The following is a 20,736-nucleotide window of genomic DNA, read 5'->3' on the forward strand; positions in this document are numbered from 1 at the left end:
TCCTTTGTGAGTCATAGTGTTTGGAATGAGATTTGTATTTTAGTCTCACTATTCAATGGGTTCCCTTGTTTGGAATGGAACCCTTTTGAGCCGAAGTTACATTATAATAACACAAACCTCAACAGCCGCTGAAAGCGTCGTTCAATCCATACAAATCTCTAATCCCGGCAAGAACAGTTAAAGGGGAACCTTCCAAGCCCAGGGATTGCACCAAAGAATCATGGGGCACTATTGTTTAGGTTGTTTAAAAAGTTAATCTATCTTTTGTTATCCATTGTAATTTTAATCCAGAAAGTAAATTTGTTGTGAGATTAGGCTTAACTGGAAGTGTCTCTTTAAAGGGCGGTAGTCGGTATGGGTCTCATATAAACAAAGATGGCGACTTTGACTGTTGCACAGACGAACGAGTACAAACTGGGACGTTACCAAGCTTTAAATTACGAGTTTTGACCTGAAAGAGACATGAACTATTTATCAAAGAAATTACCTAATCAAAGCTTGGTAGCGTCTCAGTTTGTACTCGTTGGTCTGAACAACGGTCAAAGTCGCCATCGTTGTTCTTATGAGACCCATATTTCGCGCATGCGTGGCGCGACGACCACCGCCCTTCAAGTTCAAAGTGAGTTGGGCCTATTTTTTTTTTTAGTGCCTTCTTTACGCTAATGACGCCATTGAAAATATAGCGGTAGTAAATTAAACAAACAATTTTGCTCAACGGGCAAGATAAGAAAACCTTGCCGAAAATGATGAGCAAAATGTTCCCTTTGAAACCGAAAAGAGTACACATAAATGGGATAAATACATGACTATATTTAATAATACCCTCACGACAAGGAAGCCATAAATTTAAGCGACTAGCGAAAATTCGATAAAATTTGGACGTTATTTGGATGGGGTCGGTCCCCGTGTATTAAGTTGAGAATTTCTTTTCCAGTGTACCAGGCGTCAATAAATAATATTAGCCTTATAACTATGATAAGACCAATGACGTAAGTATTACCCAGAATGCAATGCTACTAACCCGGATGTTTTACGGGGCAAGGTGAACAAGCTCTAATATACATGGTATCGAAGGAGTACTATAATTGATATATATCTAATATCTATTCTTTATATATATATTCGACACTAGGACAAATCATTGTATGCGATCACTAGACACGATAATCTAGAGTCAAAATAAATTGTAATCGAGATACATGCTGCGTCATGTTATGAATAAATGATAAGATTTGCGCACATATATACATTATATTTGTTATTTGTCTCGAAAACAAATTCTGAATCTGTAAATTCCAATATCAATATTAAGTTTGTATTACGCCATTCTAAACACTCGTATAATTAGATGTAATAAGACGTACGTGTTCATTATGTTGACATATATTTCCGACACATATCTTGTAATAAGGTCATGACGTTCCATAAAGGGTAATTGTTACCCAGGGTAACGCGCGGAAGTATTTATTTATGGTTGCAACTAATTGCTGTTTTACAACGAACTAACAATTTGAAAACCTGAGAATCCGAGTACACCTGGTCGAATTTAAATGAAATTGGAACACTAGAATAGTTTGGCTACCTGTCGTAAAGAAAACGCTGCGGGGGTTATCGCTGATTTATGAAGGCATTGGTTCAGATATACGAGACGCTGTCGCTCTCTTGTCTCTGTAGCCTCGTAATCTCAGCGTTATCGTCGATTAACATCACAAAATACGGAAAGATTACGCATTATCTTAGTTTATAATCCTTGTTCCAAGAACACATATCAGCTTCAGTTGATGACTAAAATGTTCGCTATATCAGACAAAATGTTCGTCATATCAGACAAAATGTTCGTTATATCAGACATAATGTTCGTTATATCAGACAAAATGTTCGTTATATCAGACAAAATGTTCGTTATATCAGGCAAAATGTTCGTTATATCAGACAAAATGTTCGTTATATCAGACGAAATGTTCGTTTTATCAGACAAAATGTTCGTTATATCAGACAAAATGTTCGTTATATCAGGCAAAACGGTAGTTCTGTTTCTCGAGACGACGTTGAAGATTGTTAAAGTGGCGTGGTTTTCAGTCTACATGTTTTAAAAAACACACACATTAATTAAATCTCCACCACTGCTAATTTTATATGAAATGAATATGACATGAATATGAACAATATTATTTGAAATAGATAATTACCGAATGTGTGATTGATTATTTTGGGCAAATTTAACGGTATAACTTTATTAACCATGTCCATATACATGTACACTATGGACGTTGAGTGAGCTGGGTGCTCTGTCAAAACATTAATGGATTATCGCACAGTGCATATTAACGGCACAATTAAATAAACGCTGTTATTGTATTCTAGCCTTTGGCATTCACATAATCTACTAGAATATTTTTTCTTGATTCTCTGGAGTTTTAGTGGCATGTGATTGGCTGAATCATCAATATGGCCAAGGCAAATAGACTTTCTCTCACAACGGACAAGGTGTGAACAAATTGTGCATTATACCAAAATGCATTGCGATTCTCAGAATACTGTCAAAACGAACAGAAACTGGTAAATAATTGAGAAGACCTTTTAGATATTTGAGCTGTACCCGAGGCCAGATTGAACATGCTGTCTTGACAAACGCTACACCGTTCTTACCATAATAATGTTATATGCTACATTCACCTCCTAAAACCATGGGCACGATAATTCCACCACAGGAGGGTGGCATAAAACAGTGTGCAATAAGCTCTAAATAACTATACTTTAACACCAGCATAGCAACTTTCTAGTCAATTTAATTCCCTGAGCACACGACACTGGCGATATATATATATCTGTCATCATTAATGCCACCAGCGATGTAATGACCCATGTATTTCAGCTCATGGCATTCGGTCAACACTTACCCATTAAATGGTGAGAATGAGGTGAAAAGAAAGATATTTTTAGTCGTACCCCATTATTAACATTAAATGGCTCATCTATGACTGTACCCCATCTCAGAAACATCGTCTGGTGTACTATCAGAGGGGAATTCTTCTCCTCTGGGTTCTCCACACGTGTCAGGGGGAAATCTCGTCTCGTCTCTCTATCGCGTCCCCTTGAGGTACGGGATCGGGAAAGTCACTTAAACTTTACAGTCAAATAAGACACACACAACGAAATACGTTTCAACTCTCGTCTTAGTCAGTCAATCGAGTACTCTATATGACCAGGGAGGTTCTCATTACAGCTCCCTGATATGACACAGCGTCCTGGGGAAAAGTCCCCAAGACTATCGCAAGGCTGACCCAAGACTCTGTCCCTAGACTCTCCAAGACTGCGTCTCAAGACTCTGTCTCTTCTCGTGTACTCGCCAAGACCAACTAAAACAACTTTATTCACTTTCAAAACTTTAACCAATTACAAAGCAGTTTAAAGATTCTAGGGCGTAACTTTCAATAATAAAGCCAATCACACTAAGTACTGAACACGTCATATCTTTTGATTAATCGTTCACTATATTACTAACTGCGAATACCAACTGTCAGAAATAGTAGTCCGGATAGCGACGGTTATATCGTAATTAGTTCCAAATCACTGAACCAAGTTCCGTCCAGAACCTCACATGAGCCCAAACGATGACAGATATCACACAGCCATTCGCTAGTAATCAGCTAATTAAGTCGATTAACAGATATGTGCAAATAATTTCATCATAGTACATACAAGTATTGCCAGCATTGGATACACTCGAGTGATCTTAAATCGTGAAGTCCCAGCCATACTCGTTACCAAGCGTTACGTAACATTCAAATGTCTTGATGTTTTATTACTTCGGTATTGATTGTTAGTTCTCCATTAATGGACGCTCAATACATCCACTATACCCATAGTACGCCAATTACATTTACATATCGGCGGATCTGCTTGGCCGAATAAAATATGTCACATAACAGTCCCAGTGCTTTCGGAGTGCTTCTTTAATAAACCCGGATGTTGAAGCAATTCAAATATGACTTGAATTTATAACATGCAACTCTCAATGCCTCCGTGTTGATGATTTAAATAGTAGATCAATAAGTCACGTGACTTATTGATATCTTGCTTCCCTTTACATCAAATGTCCAGTCGCAATGTTTTCTACTTTACCGGAGATATAACACATTTTAGTTTCCGTTTCTATCAGTGACTTCAGTCAAGTTTATGTACAAGAATGCTAATAACAAAACTAATTTGTTTTATTTATTTATTTATCATTTTTGGCGACATACTATCATAGCAAAATAAATAAATATACATTATAAGCGTACTGCCTTTTACAGCAAACACATTAATTGTTCGATACACAATATTACACATACATCGCGAGAAAATCGAAAGCTCCACATGTTATTAGAATGAGACTCGTGTGTTGTCATTTTTCCTGTACACTAAAACAAGGAAGAGATGCAAAAATCGTGTTTTTTTCGGTATTTGTCCACTCAAATTACAAACCACAAACAAAAAATAAGTTATGTTGATCATATTGATAATATGATGTGCGCATTGGAACATATTTGTATTTTATAAGCGCGCGTAACTAAAAATTTACCTTGTATGGCCTATTATATTGTGGATGCAGTAGGCGTCTATTGAGTCATTTTAAGAACCTGGAGATTCATATGTACACATTGTGAGGTTCACTTCAGTAAATCAACAAGAGTAAGGAGTTGCATCTCAGGGAAATGATCGTATAGAAGCAGGACAGGTAAGGGTGAAAATCGAGCAAACGTGTGATTTGATAATGTCGAATTTGACTGTTGTTTCCTTTCATTTGATCAAGGTCACCAAACAGTCATTCTCAGGAAAATGATTTTCGTGTCTTTTTTATTTTTTTTATTTTATATATATATATATATTGACACCACAATATTTAATTATCTGTAGAAAATATTAATCAAGCACAGTATGTACTGATTTAATGAACGCGTTGTGACGATATCATTATGCTCTGATTTACCGTGACTGTAATTACGATGTACATAAATAAATCGCGAATGAGGCTGCCTGTTTAACAGACTGGGGCTGGTTCAGCTGTAACGAGCGAGAAAATTTACGCTCTAAGCATATGGCGCCCATACTCTTGACAAATGACAAATTGTAAGGTCTGTATTCCTATATTTTATCGCCTTTTGGGTTATACAGCGTTTTTTTTTCAGTTTTAAGCATTTTTTCGTAATTTTTTTTTAATTATCTTATTCGTTTTTAATATGTTGGTGTATATTAATCCACTGCATATTTGCATCACTGTGTTACACTGCGTGGGTGTGTGATTCCGTGTATTCTCTACACTATCCATATGTGATAACAATAACACAGCAACCTGGATGATCTCATTGTATAGCCGTGCATGTTGACGTGGCTGTTTATGCATATATTAACAAGTGAATGTAGAAATATGTGACATCTGTGTAACCCAATTACATACGCGACGTTGTGATTATTGAATATTTGACAGTTGCCTAACAAAAGTGTGAAATTTTACGTTTTTAATTTTCGAGCTCGATTTGCAATCTGAAAAAAAAAAATCATTAATCTGCCAGATTTGTTAATATCAGAATTGATTAATACTGCTTAGATTTTTTTTTCATTTTAGTTTCTGTAATCATTTCTTTTCATGGTTTATTTAAGTTGTCGACATTAACGTTTTGTTTTTTTCTTTATTAACAGGGTTGATCTGTACGGTCGTTTTTAAAAATGGATCGGCCATCGCGCGCCATTATTCGTAGCAGTTCTGGCGAGTCTGATAACGGCAAAACACCAGAGAGACATCACCCACCTAAAAAACGACGAATGCGAGGAAAACTGACCAAACGGCCGGCGCTCGAGAGTGTCACTGAATCCCACTGGCACCCGTCGTTGACGGAAAGCGACACCACGGAGACGTCAGGAACCACGTCCCTCTCTTCGGATTTCGGAGTAAAGTCTTACTTACATCATTTTTACGAAGAGGATCCTAATTTCAAAGACAGTGAGGATGTTTTCCGAGATGATTATCAGTTTTTAATACCTCCATCGCGGCGGCGATGCTCCCCGTTTTGGTGGAAAGCCGCAATTTGGGCTGGAATTAATTTACTAATTCTTGGCACGATTGCCCTGCTTATTGGTTACTTGGTTCCTCAGCGTAAAGAAATTCTTGGTTATGAAAATGACTCCGTAGTAATCGACGACCAGGCAGTCACATTCAACTACCGCTTAGACGTGGCCAAATTGGCAGGTTTGGTTATTTTGTGCGTAGGTGGCTTCGTACTCGCCATAGCTCTACTTATACCGGCATTTATCGGACAATTTGACGACGACGAACTAGATGGATTTAAAGTACAAACCCTGGATTCATACCCGCCTTATATTTCTTATGGTACGACGTTCGCTATTGGCCAAGAAGACCCAGTTCCTTGTACTTCGCAGGTGAAAAGTGTCCAACCAAAACGAACGACAGAAGAAGCAGTAGTTGCCAAAGAAGGTGCTGTGAACGTGCAGGGGTGAAATTATTCACTATTCTTGTAACATTTCGGGAACATTGGAATATCCAATTCATTGTAGTGTAATTAATTGATTTGTCCCCCAGGCCAATAATATATTTGTGGTCTACTAGTATTTGTCTCACTTTAAGACACAATTGAGACACATTTTTCATGTTAAAATTTGACAGACTACTTTGATATGTTCACTCTTATGACGTCTCAGAAGCACAGTTTTTTCGGCCCAATTCGTCTTGATACGCCCCAGCTTTCGTCTTCAGTATCGTTTTATTCTTCCTGTTACAAGAAATAATGGTATGGCTCTAAACCGAGACGAGTAATATTGTTTATTACTGTCACGTACAATCGTGGTTTCTGACAAATCGTCTGTGAATTGTATGTAATACGACACGAGTAACCCCAACCAAAAGTAATTTTGTCGTCTGACAATATTAATTGGCAGCGACAAATATCGACGAACTGATATATCGGAGAACACGTTTCATATTTATTTTTTTCATTTCCTGAAAATGCTAGTGTTCATCCATTCCCATGGTTAGTTTCGTGTGGATCTGATTTTTACTCAAGGTTGATATGACGTATAATGCTGCCATAGCAACATACGCAGTGTTTTTGTTGTTGTTATCTTTTATGTTTTGAGTGGGAGGGTGGTGTTAAGACGATGAAAACACAGCTATGATTGTTGTGGTGTTGTCTCAGTATATAATTGCTCCGCTGGTGCAGTATTCTGATGAGCGGTTGTTTTCCTGGCCCCTGAGACTCAGTTAACATTTCATTCTATACTTCACGTGTGCCATCATTCTTTTCTTAGTTCTCGGAAAATGGGCAATATCACTGCGCTGACACACACGTTTAATGTTATGTAACTAGCTAAACCGAGCAGGTGAAATGTATACTAGTATTTCACAATACGACAGGTGATTCGATTTGTTTCTAACGTGATATACTGTGATATAGTGTTACATTTCTGTAAGTATCATGGCGTCATTCCGCTTGTTCAATTGCCAGCCTCGGCACATGCTATTGCCGATAATTTTCAGTATCTTCCAGTTTCAACCAGAATTACTAAAATGTGATTAATAAGAAACATGTTTCAAATCAGGGTAGTGAAAACTTGTGATTTTAAGTGATGAGAACTTGCATTTGAAATGATAAAGAAATTGTTAATATCGCTGCTGGGGGAAGGTATGATGTTACTGCGAAAGGCAGACTAGAAATTGTACACGTGCCTGATAAGGTAGCTTGACTGAACAACCTGTGTTCAACTAAAAACGCTTTTGATTTGATTCTTTTATTTCGGGAAGTGGAATTTTCCAGATAAGTGTGTATACAGTATATGGCATCCTGAAACGACCTTTCTATACACAGTAACATCTGTCGTCAATTCAAATTAAATCTGGTCGTTTGTATCCACTTGGAATTAAATTTATGAATTTTAATCATGAAAGCAATCATTTGAATAGTGCGACAGTGTGACCTATGACCTGTCATATTCTATCATTCAGTTTGGGTAAACATCGATGACGTAATTTGGCATTACATGTATTAACATGACATATTCCTGTTTTCGTCAAACATATAAATCTAATCTAATCATTATCACTATTTTTATATTTTTTGCGGATTTGCTTATCCGGGAAAATAGCAAAAGTGTAATTACGTGCCCGCCCGCATACGCGTTACTATGGCAACATTTTCTGTATTTTCGTATAACACTGCATAATACTGATAGTCGATCACTTTGAATAGAAGCCAGCCTGTTACAAGTAACAGCCATGGTGTGCAAGAATATAAGTCTTTTTTTCTGTTCATCCCAATTCCTGAAATAGTATTTAATATATACTCAACTATGGTTAGAAATAACAAGTTATGAACACACTTTTCGTTAGACAAGGATCGTGTTTAGCTTTGAGCTAGTATGAATTTGTTTTTCTTCAGTTGGCCTTTATCAATATTGCAAATGTAATCCGTGGATTTTCTCATGGTTATCCAGTGAATAGAACAGCCAGTTCGTCTCAACACCATGAATACAGCCACAACGTGGATACACAATACTTTTATGTTCTTTTTATTTTTTTCACTGAGGTAAAATAGATAATTTGATTATCATACATTGCCATATTGTCGATGTTCACATTGGATGGAAGCCAGTAATGGGGTGGCTCTTCACGAAATGTATTCACACTATTGTGGTAACATTATTTTTCTCAATAAGGTTTTTTTCTTCTTACTATTAAGTCTGTGGAATTCTTGATTTCAGTCGACATCATTTTTTTTTCAAAAATCCTCCTGCTCCACAAAGTTTCAAATAGGTAATCCCTTACATTGAATGTTTTATTTGCCTGATTACATTACTGACAGATTACTATTGACAAAGTGGAATATAATTTTATATCATGTTGTAAAAGCCACGTACTTAGAGAAAAAAATCACTCACAAATCCAGGCAATTGAAAAATATAATAAACAAAATAATTTCTAAGTCAGTTTCAATTTGACCAATTTTCTAGACAATTATTTCCAATTTAATTGAATTATACAGATAAGCAATATATATGTATTTATTTATGTATGTATATTTTAGATTATATTTTGTGTAACTATGTAAATTTCAATATTTTATATTTAATGTTAGATAGAGTTTTTTTGTGCAGTCAAGTTGTGCAATTTAACATATAACAAGTGAGCAGTAGTTGTGATATTGAGTTGCCGACTGAAGCAAAATTAGTTTGTACAGTCCAATAGATGGGCATGCCAGTCAGATGTGTTCATTTAAGGCTGTTTGTATTCAGCATAATTTGTCTGTCATTGTGTATAATATTGACATTAGTACATTTGTGACACAGTTAATACTACAGCATCTCGAATATATTGACTCCTGCGAAGGAACATCAAGATAAAATATTAAATTAGGGACGGACCATTATTTTGGAAGAGGAGGTCAACTTAGCTGGCATCCTGAAAGAAATTTGCAGACACAAATCAGCAGTCAGAATAAAGGAAAGTATAAAGAATTAACTTAAGTGAAAAAGTCACAATTTCCATTTAAATGGAATAAATGGTATGTTTCTCTGAGCATGGCCCAATAAACATGTAGAATGTAATTAGAAAATGTATAATATTAGTACTTGTCTAGTATTGTATCCTGTATTGGTCACAGAGCGAAAATGTACATAAGACATGATATTAGCATCACATTATGTTACATTGAAGTGTTCCTTGGTAATTCAGATTTCCTCCGTTATACAGAACACTCGCAGTGCATCAGTGAGTTAATCTTTGAATCTGTTCAGTGTCACTTTTAATAGAGAATTTATGATTTTATTTTCTGATTTATAATTATCACAAAACATGTACCAAGAGAGATATTCCTGAAAAATAAAATTGCATAATCTTTACAATTAATGGAATATGCCAATTTTTAGATTGTATTTACTTAAATCTTGCCATTTACTGCAATACACAATAGAAGCCAGTCATATTTTGTTTTATGTTTCTTTACTTGCATACATTATTTTGTTGTTATCCCTTTTGAAATTTTCTCTTTAATTTTTTATTTATAGTCAATTCTGTCTTTTCTATATTGGGAATACTTTTCGTGTGGGAGTTGCTAGTAATAATTCAAAGAAAGAGTAGCAGCCATATTGGATTACCAGTGCATAATGTAAATTATTCACTGTAAACTACTGGGATTGAATTGCCATGTTTACATAGCTGACTAATCTAATAATAGGGAGCATATGTACAATTTTCTTTCTCTGATCTCTTGTAGTACAGGAATAATAAATTAGCCAGAATATATAACTATTTCTTTTTAACCAGCCCACAAATGAATAAGTTCCTTACACCCAAATTTTATTAGAAATTGTCATAATCGAGAAAAAAAAAATTATATACGTATAGACATAATTATTGATACGCTATTTCTAAGCAATTGCTGACATGAAATATCGATTCAAACCAGACCTTATTTATTTAATCAGTACATAGGTTAAAACTTATAAATGAAAGAAGTTGTTGGTGCATATTATTTCATAAAATAATTTCAAAATCTTCTCTTTTTATTTTTTGTGTCTTCAACAAGTAATTTTCTATAGTCGCGTCTTTACATTCACACTGCAAATAAATTAATTCGTTGGCTTCTTAAATCAACTTGGTGATGACTCAATCACCGTTGAATCTTTAGTTTTCATTGTTCACCTTGTATATATTCATTCCGTCTCATGAATCACAAGACTGCTTCCAATTGCTTTTGCTAGTATATTTGACGTAAAAGACATGATACATATCTAAATGATGTTGATGGATGCATTTTAATGCATCTCTCAAAAGGAAAACAAAACAACGATGTCAATTGTGCAATGATGTTGATGAAATCTCTCACATTAGATATGTATTCGTATCGCAGGTGAGCTTCAATATATCACAACTAACAGATTCCTATTTAGATTAAAAAGAGGATAGTTTACAAGGCTATGAATACATTGGAAAAGACGTTCAGTTTTGACAGGTCTTCATTTTACACTAGTTGAAAATTACAAATATGGATTAAAATCCAAAACCTGTATGAGATACCCAGCAGTAGCACAGTACAGAAAAAATGTCATTCGCTTTATTTCTCTTCCAGAGTTTGTTTAAATTTAATTGCACTCACTGCAATCTAGTCCATAGTTTGATAAAGAGATCACAAGACATGTACTTAAAAACAAACCAAAAAATAATTTTAATGTACAAATATTTTTAATAATTACAAATGTATTGAAAAATGCATGTAATTTTTGTACATTTTAATATAGTTATATATACAGTATGTACAACATTAAAGAGAAAATAAAATACAGTTTAAATTTAATGTTGTTGTACTTCGTAATTTTACAGATTTTGGAAGAACTCCAAGTGGAGTTTGGGCGGACAAGGTCATTCGGGCAAACATCAGTTTGGACGGATATCAGTTTGTTGTGCAAGATATGAAAGTCAAAGTGATCAAATCCAGCGGTTCTGTGCATTGTAGAAAAACGACTGCTTATTACCCAAATTTTCAGGTCTGTACGTAGCTGCAATAAGACAGAAAAAAAAGATTATTCAACAAAAAATATTAATTTAAGAATTTCCAAAATCAACAAGGCCACTAATCACCTTTGGATTATTGCTCCCCAATTAGATATAACAATTTTGAAACAATATTTTTTGAAAGATTCTGAATGTCTTGTATATCAATATCAGATCAAATTACCATAAAAACTCTACCCGACCTCAAAAATCAATGTAATTATTTGGCTTCTGAAATTCCAGTAGATTACACAATTGTGCCGCATTGCTAACTTTAAAGCATCCTTTATTTTTACTCTCAGAGAAACGTTTCAATGCTAATTTAAGTTTAAAAGGAGGAGAGAAACACTCCAAGAGGGTTGGTTAATAAATAAACAAAACATGAATCATAAAATTTTGGTGTTTTTACAGCATGTTTATTTTGGGGGCTGTGCTTTGAAACAGTTTAAATGTCAGTGCTTTTTATATATGAATCAGTGAGCTACATAACAAGAGGATCATTTGTAATCTTCAATCAAGTATTGGGTATTTTGTAGATCTGTGTAATGCTAGATAACAACCCACAATAGTACATAGTTAATGCTATAATACTGTAAAACAAGAAGGCAGTACAGGGAGCGTATTATCCATGCAATCTGCACTGCCTGAGAGCATATAAGTAATAACCTTGTGTTAAAAACTTTATTGTTACAATCTTTTCTAGCTTCAACTTGTTGTCATAATGTAGAGAGATATAACATCCCTAATTACTCAGAAAAGATTATGTTTTTTTTGTCTTACACCATCTAGTGACGTGATTTTGCATTTAGTTATGATTCTATTGTTGCATGTGAACAAGAAAAAGTGATTAAGTGTGACATAATTATGACGAACACTGTTCAAACAAGGCAACTGTATTATCATACAATTTTCTACAAGTGGCATTCGTTTCATTGCCAGATCAGATGTATAATGAATAACCTACCTGGTCCTGGTATATCAGCATTTGTGACATCACCAGTCCATCTACTTGTATTAGAAACAAACACACTGCTTGACATGTAGTGTTTACTTGGTCCTACGTAATCCACGGTGTCATAGCTACCTGGACCTGGTTCTGGTAGCGGTGGTGGCAGTGGCATAGCTGGTGCAGAAATGCACAGATAATGCTTACGACTAGAAATGAAAGAAAATGTACAGTTCATTCAGTGAAGAGTTTTACAAATATAAAATCATTAGTTTTTGTCTACAACTGTTCATTTCCCACAATTTATGAAAATGAACACGTTTTAAGTTTCCTTGTGAGTTTATCATGAGGTTTTACGAGTTGTTTGTGAGCCCATTTGCTTTTGTTTATTCCCAGCTGTAGAGACAAACAAACTATCTTATACCTGAAAGATATATTACAAATGCATGTACATGAACACTAATTCATTAAAAATTATATTATAAGAAAAAACACATTTTTAATATTTTTAAATATTTTCTAAATTATCAAAGGTAACTAAGAAGCCTATACAAAATTAATATATTTAGTACAAAACTGAAGCTTGTCTAGTACAATACTGTATCTGCCTGAAACTGTGTATTCCTGATGAACGATGATAAATCAACATTGATCTTTTCTCCCACCCCCCTGTACGCATGGTAACTAAGCAACCAAGGAAAATGAAATTCTACTCCTGTACATTGCTACTGGGCAAACTTTATCATCAAAGAGTAGGCATTGACTTTTTACACATCCTCACTGGGAACAGATTGGTAAGGATTATGACAACTGTGATTAATGCAGCCATGTACCATGGCTCAGTGATAAGACTAACATAACCAGAAAAAAAAGAGAAAATCCTGAAGGAAATCTGCGGAGAATATCGCAAAAGTGAAAATAAGTATGTAATGAATACTCACGGCAAGATTTGCCTTTTAACAGGATCCGTTGATGGCTCAAATGGTTTGTAGTGTCCTGGTCCGGGATTCTGAAAACAACAACGAATTTTATGGCATTTTTGAAGACAACATTTTGGGAATTCGCTAAAACTCTGTGGCACTCAGGAACATTTTCACTGCTACAACGTTTAGCAATTTTTAATGACTCTTGAAAAGTTTACCTCTTGTGAAATTCCAACTGTTTACAGTATGCTATCCACTCACTAATATCACTACATACGATGATGCACTTTGAGAACGCCAACACAGTAACAGCAGTTTACAACATAGACACACAACAACAAATACACAACATAGGAATTAACTTTTTCACCACCAGTTCCCTCTTTTCATCACAAATTCACAAAATATTCCCGTTTATAGTCTGCACTTTCCTTCACAAGATTGGGACAAAAATAGCAAATTTGTTTTGAGTAAAAACTGAAAATTAACTCAAAATTCATTTATTGGCTCCAAAATTAGGGTTCATGTCCAGAAATATTGAAGAAAATAATAAAATAGTGCAGAAATATTTGGGCAAGAATGTCTGGTGGTGAAAAGGCTAAGCATATACCACCAATGGTACACATTTTAGTAAGAGAAAATTGTAAGTCACAATCACAACAATTTATGAAATTCAATCCTCATACAGCTCTTCAATTATCAAGTCACAAACTCACTGGCAAAAGAGATGTAGTTCAAGTACAAAGACACTAGATTTACAGCATATTTAATAAGAATATGCCATCACTGGTAGAATAATAACTTACCAAAGGTGGTGTCCCAGTCATCATTCTACGTGATGTTGATTTAAAACTACTAAATGGTATTTTGACAGAATCTTTAGTTAGTTCATCACTCACATTGTATTGACCTGCAAAAGAAGATGATTACATGTAAACAAAGGCAAAAAAATTTCAGAAATATCTAAACTTACTTTATTTTCGCAACTATTATTTTTTTTAAACCTTCAGTAATACCTTGATCACATAAATTTATAAATTTATTTTGGCAACCGTCGTGAATTGACAAATGGCGTGAATAAAGACTTAGACCATTTGTTTCTGATTTCTAACAAAATATTGTAAAAATTAAAGAAAAGGGGGGGCAACATTTTTGTTAGCAGCATTAGTACAGTTTAAAGAGCCTGTATTTTCTTAGATGTGTTAATTAAGGTAGCAGAATAGTTTTTTTGGCACTTTTCACATTTTTTTTTGAAAATCACACGAATAGCTCCCTAAGGCATGCTACATGCATTGGTGTATTTATTTTATTGAAAAAAAATATCTTGTACAAGTAAACTGGTTTTTTTCTTGTTTGCAAACAAATTGCCAAGTTTTTGTTTATCCAGTGTACACCCAACTCGTGCATCTCATTAATATGCATGGTTTACAAACATAACTGAACTGAGGGTAAATAGTTTTAAGTTAGGTCACTTTCTTTATTTGCTATTTACAAACAACTGATAAGATATCTGTTTGTAGTTTACACACAGCTGATAAGATGTGTGCACTGCTGCTTTTCTAGATGAGGAAGTATAGCAAAGACAAAACAATCGCTTTTGAAACACAACAAATTTTGAATAAACAAAAAAGTACTTGAATGTACCACTTCAATGTAATTATATGTTAACAGAAGAAAAACTTACAATAAATTTTTGTAATATTTTTTCTTGGCTTTGTCATTGAAAGGTGTCTGACCACGGGGTTACTTTGAATTTTCTTATAGTCCAGAAGTAATGCAGTTACATTGAGAGGGGGCTCCCTTTAAGGTAGCGAGAAGGTTTTGTGACGTTATTAAATAAAACATTCTCTGTCTGTTGTCTCATTCAGAACAGTAATTTAGGTTATATATATCAAAAGACTAAGTATAGAGGTGCAAGTTCGCACAAACTGGACAGACATTGTTTACATAATTATCACGTGACATCAAAAATGGCGAACCTTGTAAAAATGACTAAGTCCGCGATTGGGAGAGCACACTGCGGAATTTCCTGGTGAAATTTACGTCATGCATTGTCCCGTAATCAAGTCCATTGAAATGCATCTCCGATAATCAAAAGACCTATTATTCCGATTTCTATGCAGGTTTGTTTTTTTGTCCCCAAATTATTTCATACTTGGCACCTTTAACAGACTATTATTCTGTGACAAAGCATTTTCTCTAAAAACCCAGACATATTTCGCACCATCATTATCTTTTGAACGTTAGTTTAAAGATTATTGCCTTGCAAAGCATACATGTATGTTAATAGTATCCATTGTAAATAAACGAGAATAACACACCTGCTACAAAAGTCACATGATATACTTACTGGGTGATGGGAAATGATCTTTTACAACATTCAGACCTGGACGCCTTGAAGTGGATTTGAATGAGGCTTGTACTTGACTGCCGTAATGTTTTTCTACAGCTCGCTTTGAAACCTGCAAATATTTGTAAATTATGCACTGGTTGAAATGGAAAGTAATTTGGAAATCAAATCACCTCACTACTTATACACTGACACATCCTGTTTAGCCAGTGTGTATTAAAGTGTGCTGTCTTCTGCAACATTCCACCATTTTGTCTTATTTTCATAGCTGTACCAACTCTGATTGGCCACATGTTTTACATGTGTATCCACCAATCAGATTTATGTATTTTAACATGAGTTCATGGAGAGTACATCAAGATATATAATCCATATAATTCAAGTACTAGTAGTTAAGTTATAGACTACTGTAACACTGGTGTAAATATAATAAATTTTGTTGACATTCTCTAAAATACTAAGATTTGAATTTGCAAAATGCAGAATTAAATAAATTAGTCACTAATATTTCAACCACAGGTTTCACCACACTTTTCTTGTGAAAATAAGAGCATGTGAGCACCCCACCCATGGTGGAGAATATGATATTTATTTTTTATTTTTAGATATTTAAATTGAGTTGAGAATATTAAAGTTGTAATGTCAGACTTGGCCTGAAAAGTGACGCAATAAACACATTGATGTTATACTAGCAATTTAGATAATGCAGTGAGCTGTCATTAGTATTGGTAAGTAATATGTGAGTACTTACATTGTATGAGTTAGGTGCTGGTTGTTTTGATAGCTTGTCTTTAACATTTGTTGCTATGGGTACGGCAAAACTACTAGTAGATGTGGACCTATTAAAATCACTTTTACTTTTTAACACACTTGGCAGACCATACTGAGCAGGCCCTGGACCCGCTGTTCCTCTTCGTTTCTGAATTCTAGGAGCCTGAAAAGAACAATGGCATTAATATTATTTTCATTGTTTTCAGCTAATGCAGTCAGAGAATAATTTCTACATTTTTTTCAAATAGCGTTTTAGCAATCTTTGAATAAATGTTATTATTATACATGTGTCACCGTAACACCATAAGTTACAGTGTGCCGTAATTTTGCGGTATTTTACATGGTATTTTCATCATACCATATTAGGAAATGCAAATTCCAAATATGGAATAATAATAAAAACAAACGTGGCTGCCACCAGAGTTTCAACGCAGAGAAGTTTGCTGATTCTGTTCTAAACATTTTGGATTTCGGCATTCCTATGATGTATCCTTGGAAGGAAAAGATGTATAATAATAATAAGGTTATTACGAGAATACCTCAAAGTATGCACTCAGACAGTACGCTGTGCATCAACCTCTGCTGCACATCGGTCAATACTGCAGCTGTACTGTCTTCGTGCATACTTTGAGGTATCCTCATAATAACCTCATATTATTAAATATTATGATGTAGGCCAAGTTTTGTGACAGGCTGCCAAGTGACAAGCAAATCATGTGACAGGCTAAGGCATGTGACTAAGTTGAACGACATTCAGAATTTTACTATTCTTGTTTCAGAGGTACCTTTGTAAGTCACCAAACAGAAGCCGATAAGAGAATCACTTTCACAATCTTAAAGTGGGGGAGTGGATACCTGCGTATGTGGCAGACGGCTATAGCGTGTCATTGTTCACAAACAATTGTCTATCCATGACCCTTTGCATTTTTAGAGTGCTTTGTTATTGTCACTTGGGACTCAATTCCTGTGTGTGCACAGGTTATAACATCTGGGCTTTAATATAATTTCAAGTAAAAGAATCAAGTCGATAAACACGTGTATAATTTAAAAAAAAAATATTTTCCCCACACAAAACAAGGTAAATAAATAAATAGAAATTCAGGAATTAAATCAGGAGATTGTATAACATTGTGTACGGTATATTGATCTCACCTTTGATACAAAGCCAACTCCCATGCCTTTTTTGGATAGTGATGATGTCGTGAAATCAGGATCCTTAAGACTGACATAACTGCCAGGTCCCGGATTTTCACTCTGTGGTACAAAAATAACATAACATAATATGGTGTTAGGATAACTTAGATTTCACATATTACTATGGTAGCCATCAATTTTCACCCAAGTCTTATCAACACGTGTTACCATTTCCTAATGGCTCTTTCAAGGAGATGCCTCGCATGGCTAATGAATCAATCGCAATGCAAGACAGTAACTTTCAATCAACACCCTGATCTTAGTCCTAACAACTCTGTATATGCTCCATTAATAGCACATATACTTACATCATTTATTTTGTATAGTATTTAATAGTCAAAATAAGTCACATTTTAATGATTCAGTATACAACAAATGAGATTTCAGGATTATATTCTATTGGAGATGTGCTTGTAATAGAGAAAATGTGGTAAATGTTTTATTGAAGAACTTTGTTTTTACTAATAATACAGAATCCACATATGCACCATAGTAAATACTATGTTAATTGAAGTAATCACGTACCATATGGGCGACTCAAACTGTTACACACATATGGTACCAAATAATCTAGCTACTAGTCACACACAATATGGTACAACTACTTAGCGTTTACCATGTCATGTTACGTTTGTGATTTACTCCTATTGTAGTAGCAATTCACAGTTCTTGTAACAGGGTAAGTTGTACAAAGATGAAAATTATCGAATTTAGTTGCCCTTTATTTGTGGAGTAATAATAACATACAAACTGCAAACTTACAGCATTTGTTTCATATTGAAATCGCTTTGTACGTGCATTAAATCCTTTCTTCTCGGAATTGTCAATTACTATCGTTTGGTATCTACTTGGTATTGAGGAGGAAGCTGCAGTCATGCCATGGCCTGAAAGTAAGATGCAAGTTGAGATACAATAAGTTGAAAAGAAATGTTTTAGTATTAAAGCATATGATTAGAAAAAATCCAATACACCAACATTGTCATTCGTTGAATACTGATAGAACTCTTGATTTCTTGTTGGCACTAATCACAAATGAACAGAATTGTCACACAGCATACACAGGGGTTTTTCTAAATCGAACAGGGAACAGGGTGCAGCGCCCTGATACTCTCTCGGCTGGCGGCGTCTCACCGAATTGCCCATTGAACTATAAATATATTTCCTGAGCCGGGCTGCCGTACAACATGAAATCTTTCTCAAAAATATTTTTCTTCGTCAAAACTTCCCAGCAACACCAGCTGACAATGTGTCTGGACACCAAATACACTGAAATTACTTAAAAAAATATTTCAATGGCAATAGATAGACCGTTAAAACGGTGCAGAAACCTTCCGATATGACGTTTCCAGGCCGGCCCGCCATGTTGTTTCTGTGCTAGCTTAGTTGCTCCGCTCCCTCACATGTGTGTGCTCCCTCTTGTTCATTATTTCTAGAAAAAACCCTGGCATACACATACAAGGTGCATGCAATGATAATTGTATTCACTGTTATTTCAGCAATAGTTCTCCGAATCCACTGATTCACTTTTTCAAGATGTGCGAATATGCATGTGATAAGTATATAATCCCACAATATTCTTAGGTTGGCTAATACTTTTGATTATCGCCAAAGTAGCATCGACCTTCGCTGCAGCTCAGATTGATACAAAACTCTGGCAGTAATCACTCCTGTCTAATTACGTTGTGTGACAATCAAAAATGAACAATTACAAAAATCAATATTCGGTATAAAAAAAAAGCATTTTCTAATAAGAGTTGTTTCCTATGTAGCCGTTAGGTCACATGAATAATTCCTTTCAAATTTATAGGAAGACTATTTTACTCATGTTACCACTTCATACAACTTGTATGCAAATATTCTTATGCACACCTTAGACAGAATTCAAACATCAATGCTTGACCCTAGTATTATGACAAATAACTACATGTAATAAACAGCATAATTTACAAATCTGGCTTTCAACTAAGTTTTGTCAACAATACAACTTTAACCAAGGTGTGGGTTTAATAAGGAAAACATTCGCCAATGCCCAAAAAAGGTTTTCTATAAAACAGTCCATTTTGGGCAGTAATTTTGTAGCTTGAGCTAACAGTGCTTGAGGTAACTCACCAGTGAAACATAAATGGTGGAAGAATTCAAAAATGATTTCTGGGATTTTGTGCTTCTGAACATATCCTTGACATGGGGCTACAAACATTATTCCACTAAAAATCAGCACTGACTTGTACATTCAGCATTTATATATTAATTACCTTTCTATTTAACTTCTGGTTCAAGTTTTTTTATTTAAAATAATTACTAGAATCTAATGGGGAGGACTTGCTTTAGGAACCACCACCACCCCACACCCTAAATTAATTTTCTAGAAGAGGTATTTTCTTCTTCTTTTTTTCAATTTGAGAGGGGCATTTCTTTTTTTCTATGAATGCAAACATGCCCATATAAGTCTAGATTGTACAGTCTAGTTTGCATGAACTCAGCAAACAGACTAGTTGTAATACAATGTCAAAACAACAACATTGGCTTTTAGTTTTAGGACTGTTGTGGAAACTATAGACGTTCATTGGAAACGAAGTGTTTTGAAAATACATCGTCAGATACGACCATGTTTTGTCTTCAGATTCTATCAACTACATTAAAGTATCGTTTTGTGTTACCCTTATGGATCCTGCCCGACGGTCGACTTGGTATCCGTTGGTAATCTGTGTCGAAGGTTTGTACACTGTCCGCCATGTTGTTTCATTATTTACAGGGACCTGACAACTACTAATAAAATATTGAGTTACTTGGCGAGCCGAACAAAATAGTTCCACATTTAATAGCATTATATTTAGTGCGTGTCTTGACGAATAGAACACAAGAGTAAAACTACCAAATGATGTATCCTCAAATATATTTAACAACAATCACTCTGTTTTGAAGTCACGCTATTCAGATAATAAGTATTTTTAACATACTAGATATTCCTCCGCGCGTTACTATGGCGCCACATGACGCAGCGGCGCAC

The 20,736-nt window shown here is 34.9% G+C and overlaps 2 protein-coding genes across 4 annotated transcripts; one reads left to right on the forward strand and one right to left on the reverse strand.

The window, feature by feature from the left end:
- Positions 1-4,596: 4,596 nt before the first annotated feature.
- Positions 4,597-11,348, forward strand: LOC144362647 (neurensin-1-like). Of its 3 annotated transcripts, none has more exons than XM_085493239.1 (2): positions 4,597-4,723; positions 5,686-11,348. In XM_085493239.1, the coding sequence occupies exon 2, from the start codon at positions 5,713-5,715 to the stop codon at positions 6,499-6,501; it is 789 nt and encodes a 262-aa protein (XP_085349365.1). In that variant the 5' UTR covers positions 4,597-4,723; positions 5,686-5,712; the 3' UTR covers positions 6,502-11,348. The 3 variants fall into 3 exon arrangements, with proteins under 3 accessions (XP_085349365.1, XP_085349367.1, XP_085349366.1); XM_085493241.1 differs by lacking the exon at positions 4,597-4,723 and adding an exon at positions 5,036-5,120; XM_085493240.1 differs by lacking the exon at positions 4,597-4,723 and adding an exon at positions 5,356-5,486.
- LOC100370133 (O(6)-methylguanine-induced apoptosis 2-like) lies at positions 10,447-20,488 on the reverse strand. Its single transcript, XM_002740041.4, has 9 exons — positions 20,387-20,488; positions 18,492-18,613; positions 17,688-17,789; positions 16,516-16,698; positions 15,765-15,876; positions 14,221-14,324; positions 13,433-13,500; positions 12,510-12,700; positions 10,447-11,550 (listed from the first exon to the last, which is right to left on the reverse strand). The coding sequence occupies exons 1-9, from the start codon at positions 20,460-20,462 to the stop codon at positions 11,480-11,482; spliced, it is 1,029 nt and encodes a 342-aa protein (XP_002740087.1). The 5' UTR covers positions 20,463-20,488; the 3' UTR covers positions 10,447-11,479.
- Between the last annotated feature and the right edge of the window lie 248 nt (positions 20,489-20,736).

The sequence above is a fragment of the Saccoglossus kowalevskii genome, chromosome 18 (genome assembly GCF_978046115.1).
Source record: "Saccoglossus kowalevskii chromosome 18, keSacKowa6.1, whole genome shotgun sequence".
Taxonomy (NCBI): domain Eukaryota; kingdom Metazoa; phylum Hemichordata; class Enteropneusta; family Harrimaniidae; genus Saccoglossus; species Saccoglossus kowalevskii.

Bases quoted from the DNA above. Each gene is read 5' to 3' on its own strand.
- LOC144362647 (XM_085493239.1), top strand. From the start codon at position 5,713: ATGGATCGGCCATCGCGCGCCATTATTCGTAGCAGTTCTGGCGAGTCT.
- LOC100370133 (XM_002740041.4), bottom strand. From the start codon at position 20,462: ATGGCGGACAGTGTACAAACCTTCGACACAGATTACCAACGGATACCA. The intron at 17,790-18,491 runs GTAAGTTTGCAG...TTTGTACCACAG, and splicing joins TTCAATATGAAACAAATGCT to AGTGAAAATCCGGGACCTGG. The intron at 15,877-16,515 runs GTAAGTACTCAC...AAATATTTGCAG, and splicing joins CAGCACCTAACTCATACAAT to GTTTCAAAGCGAGCTGTAGA.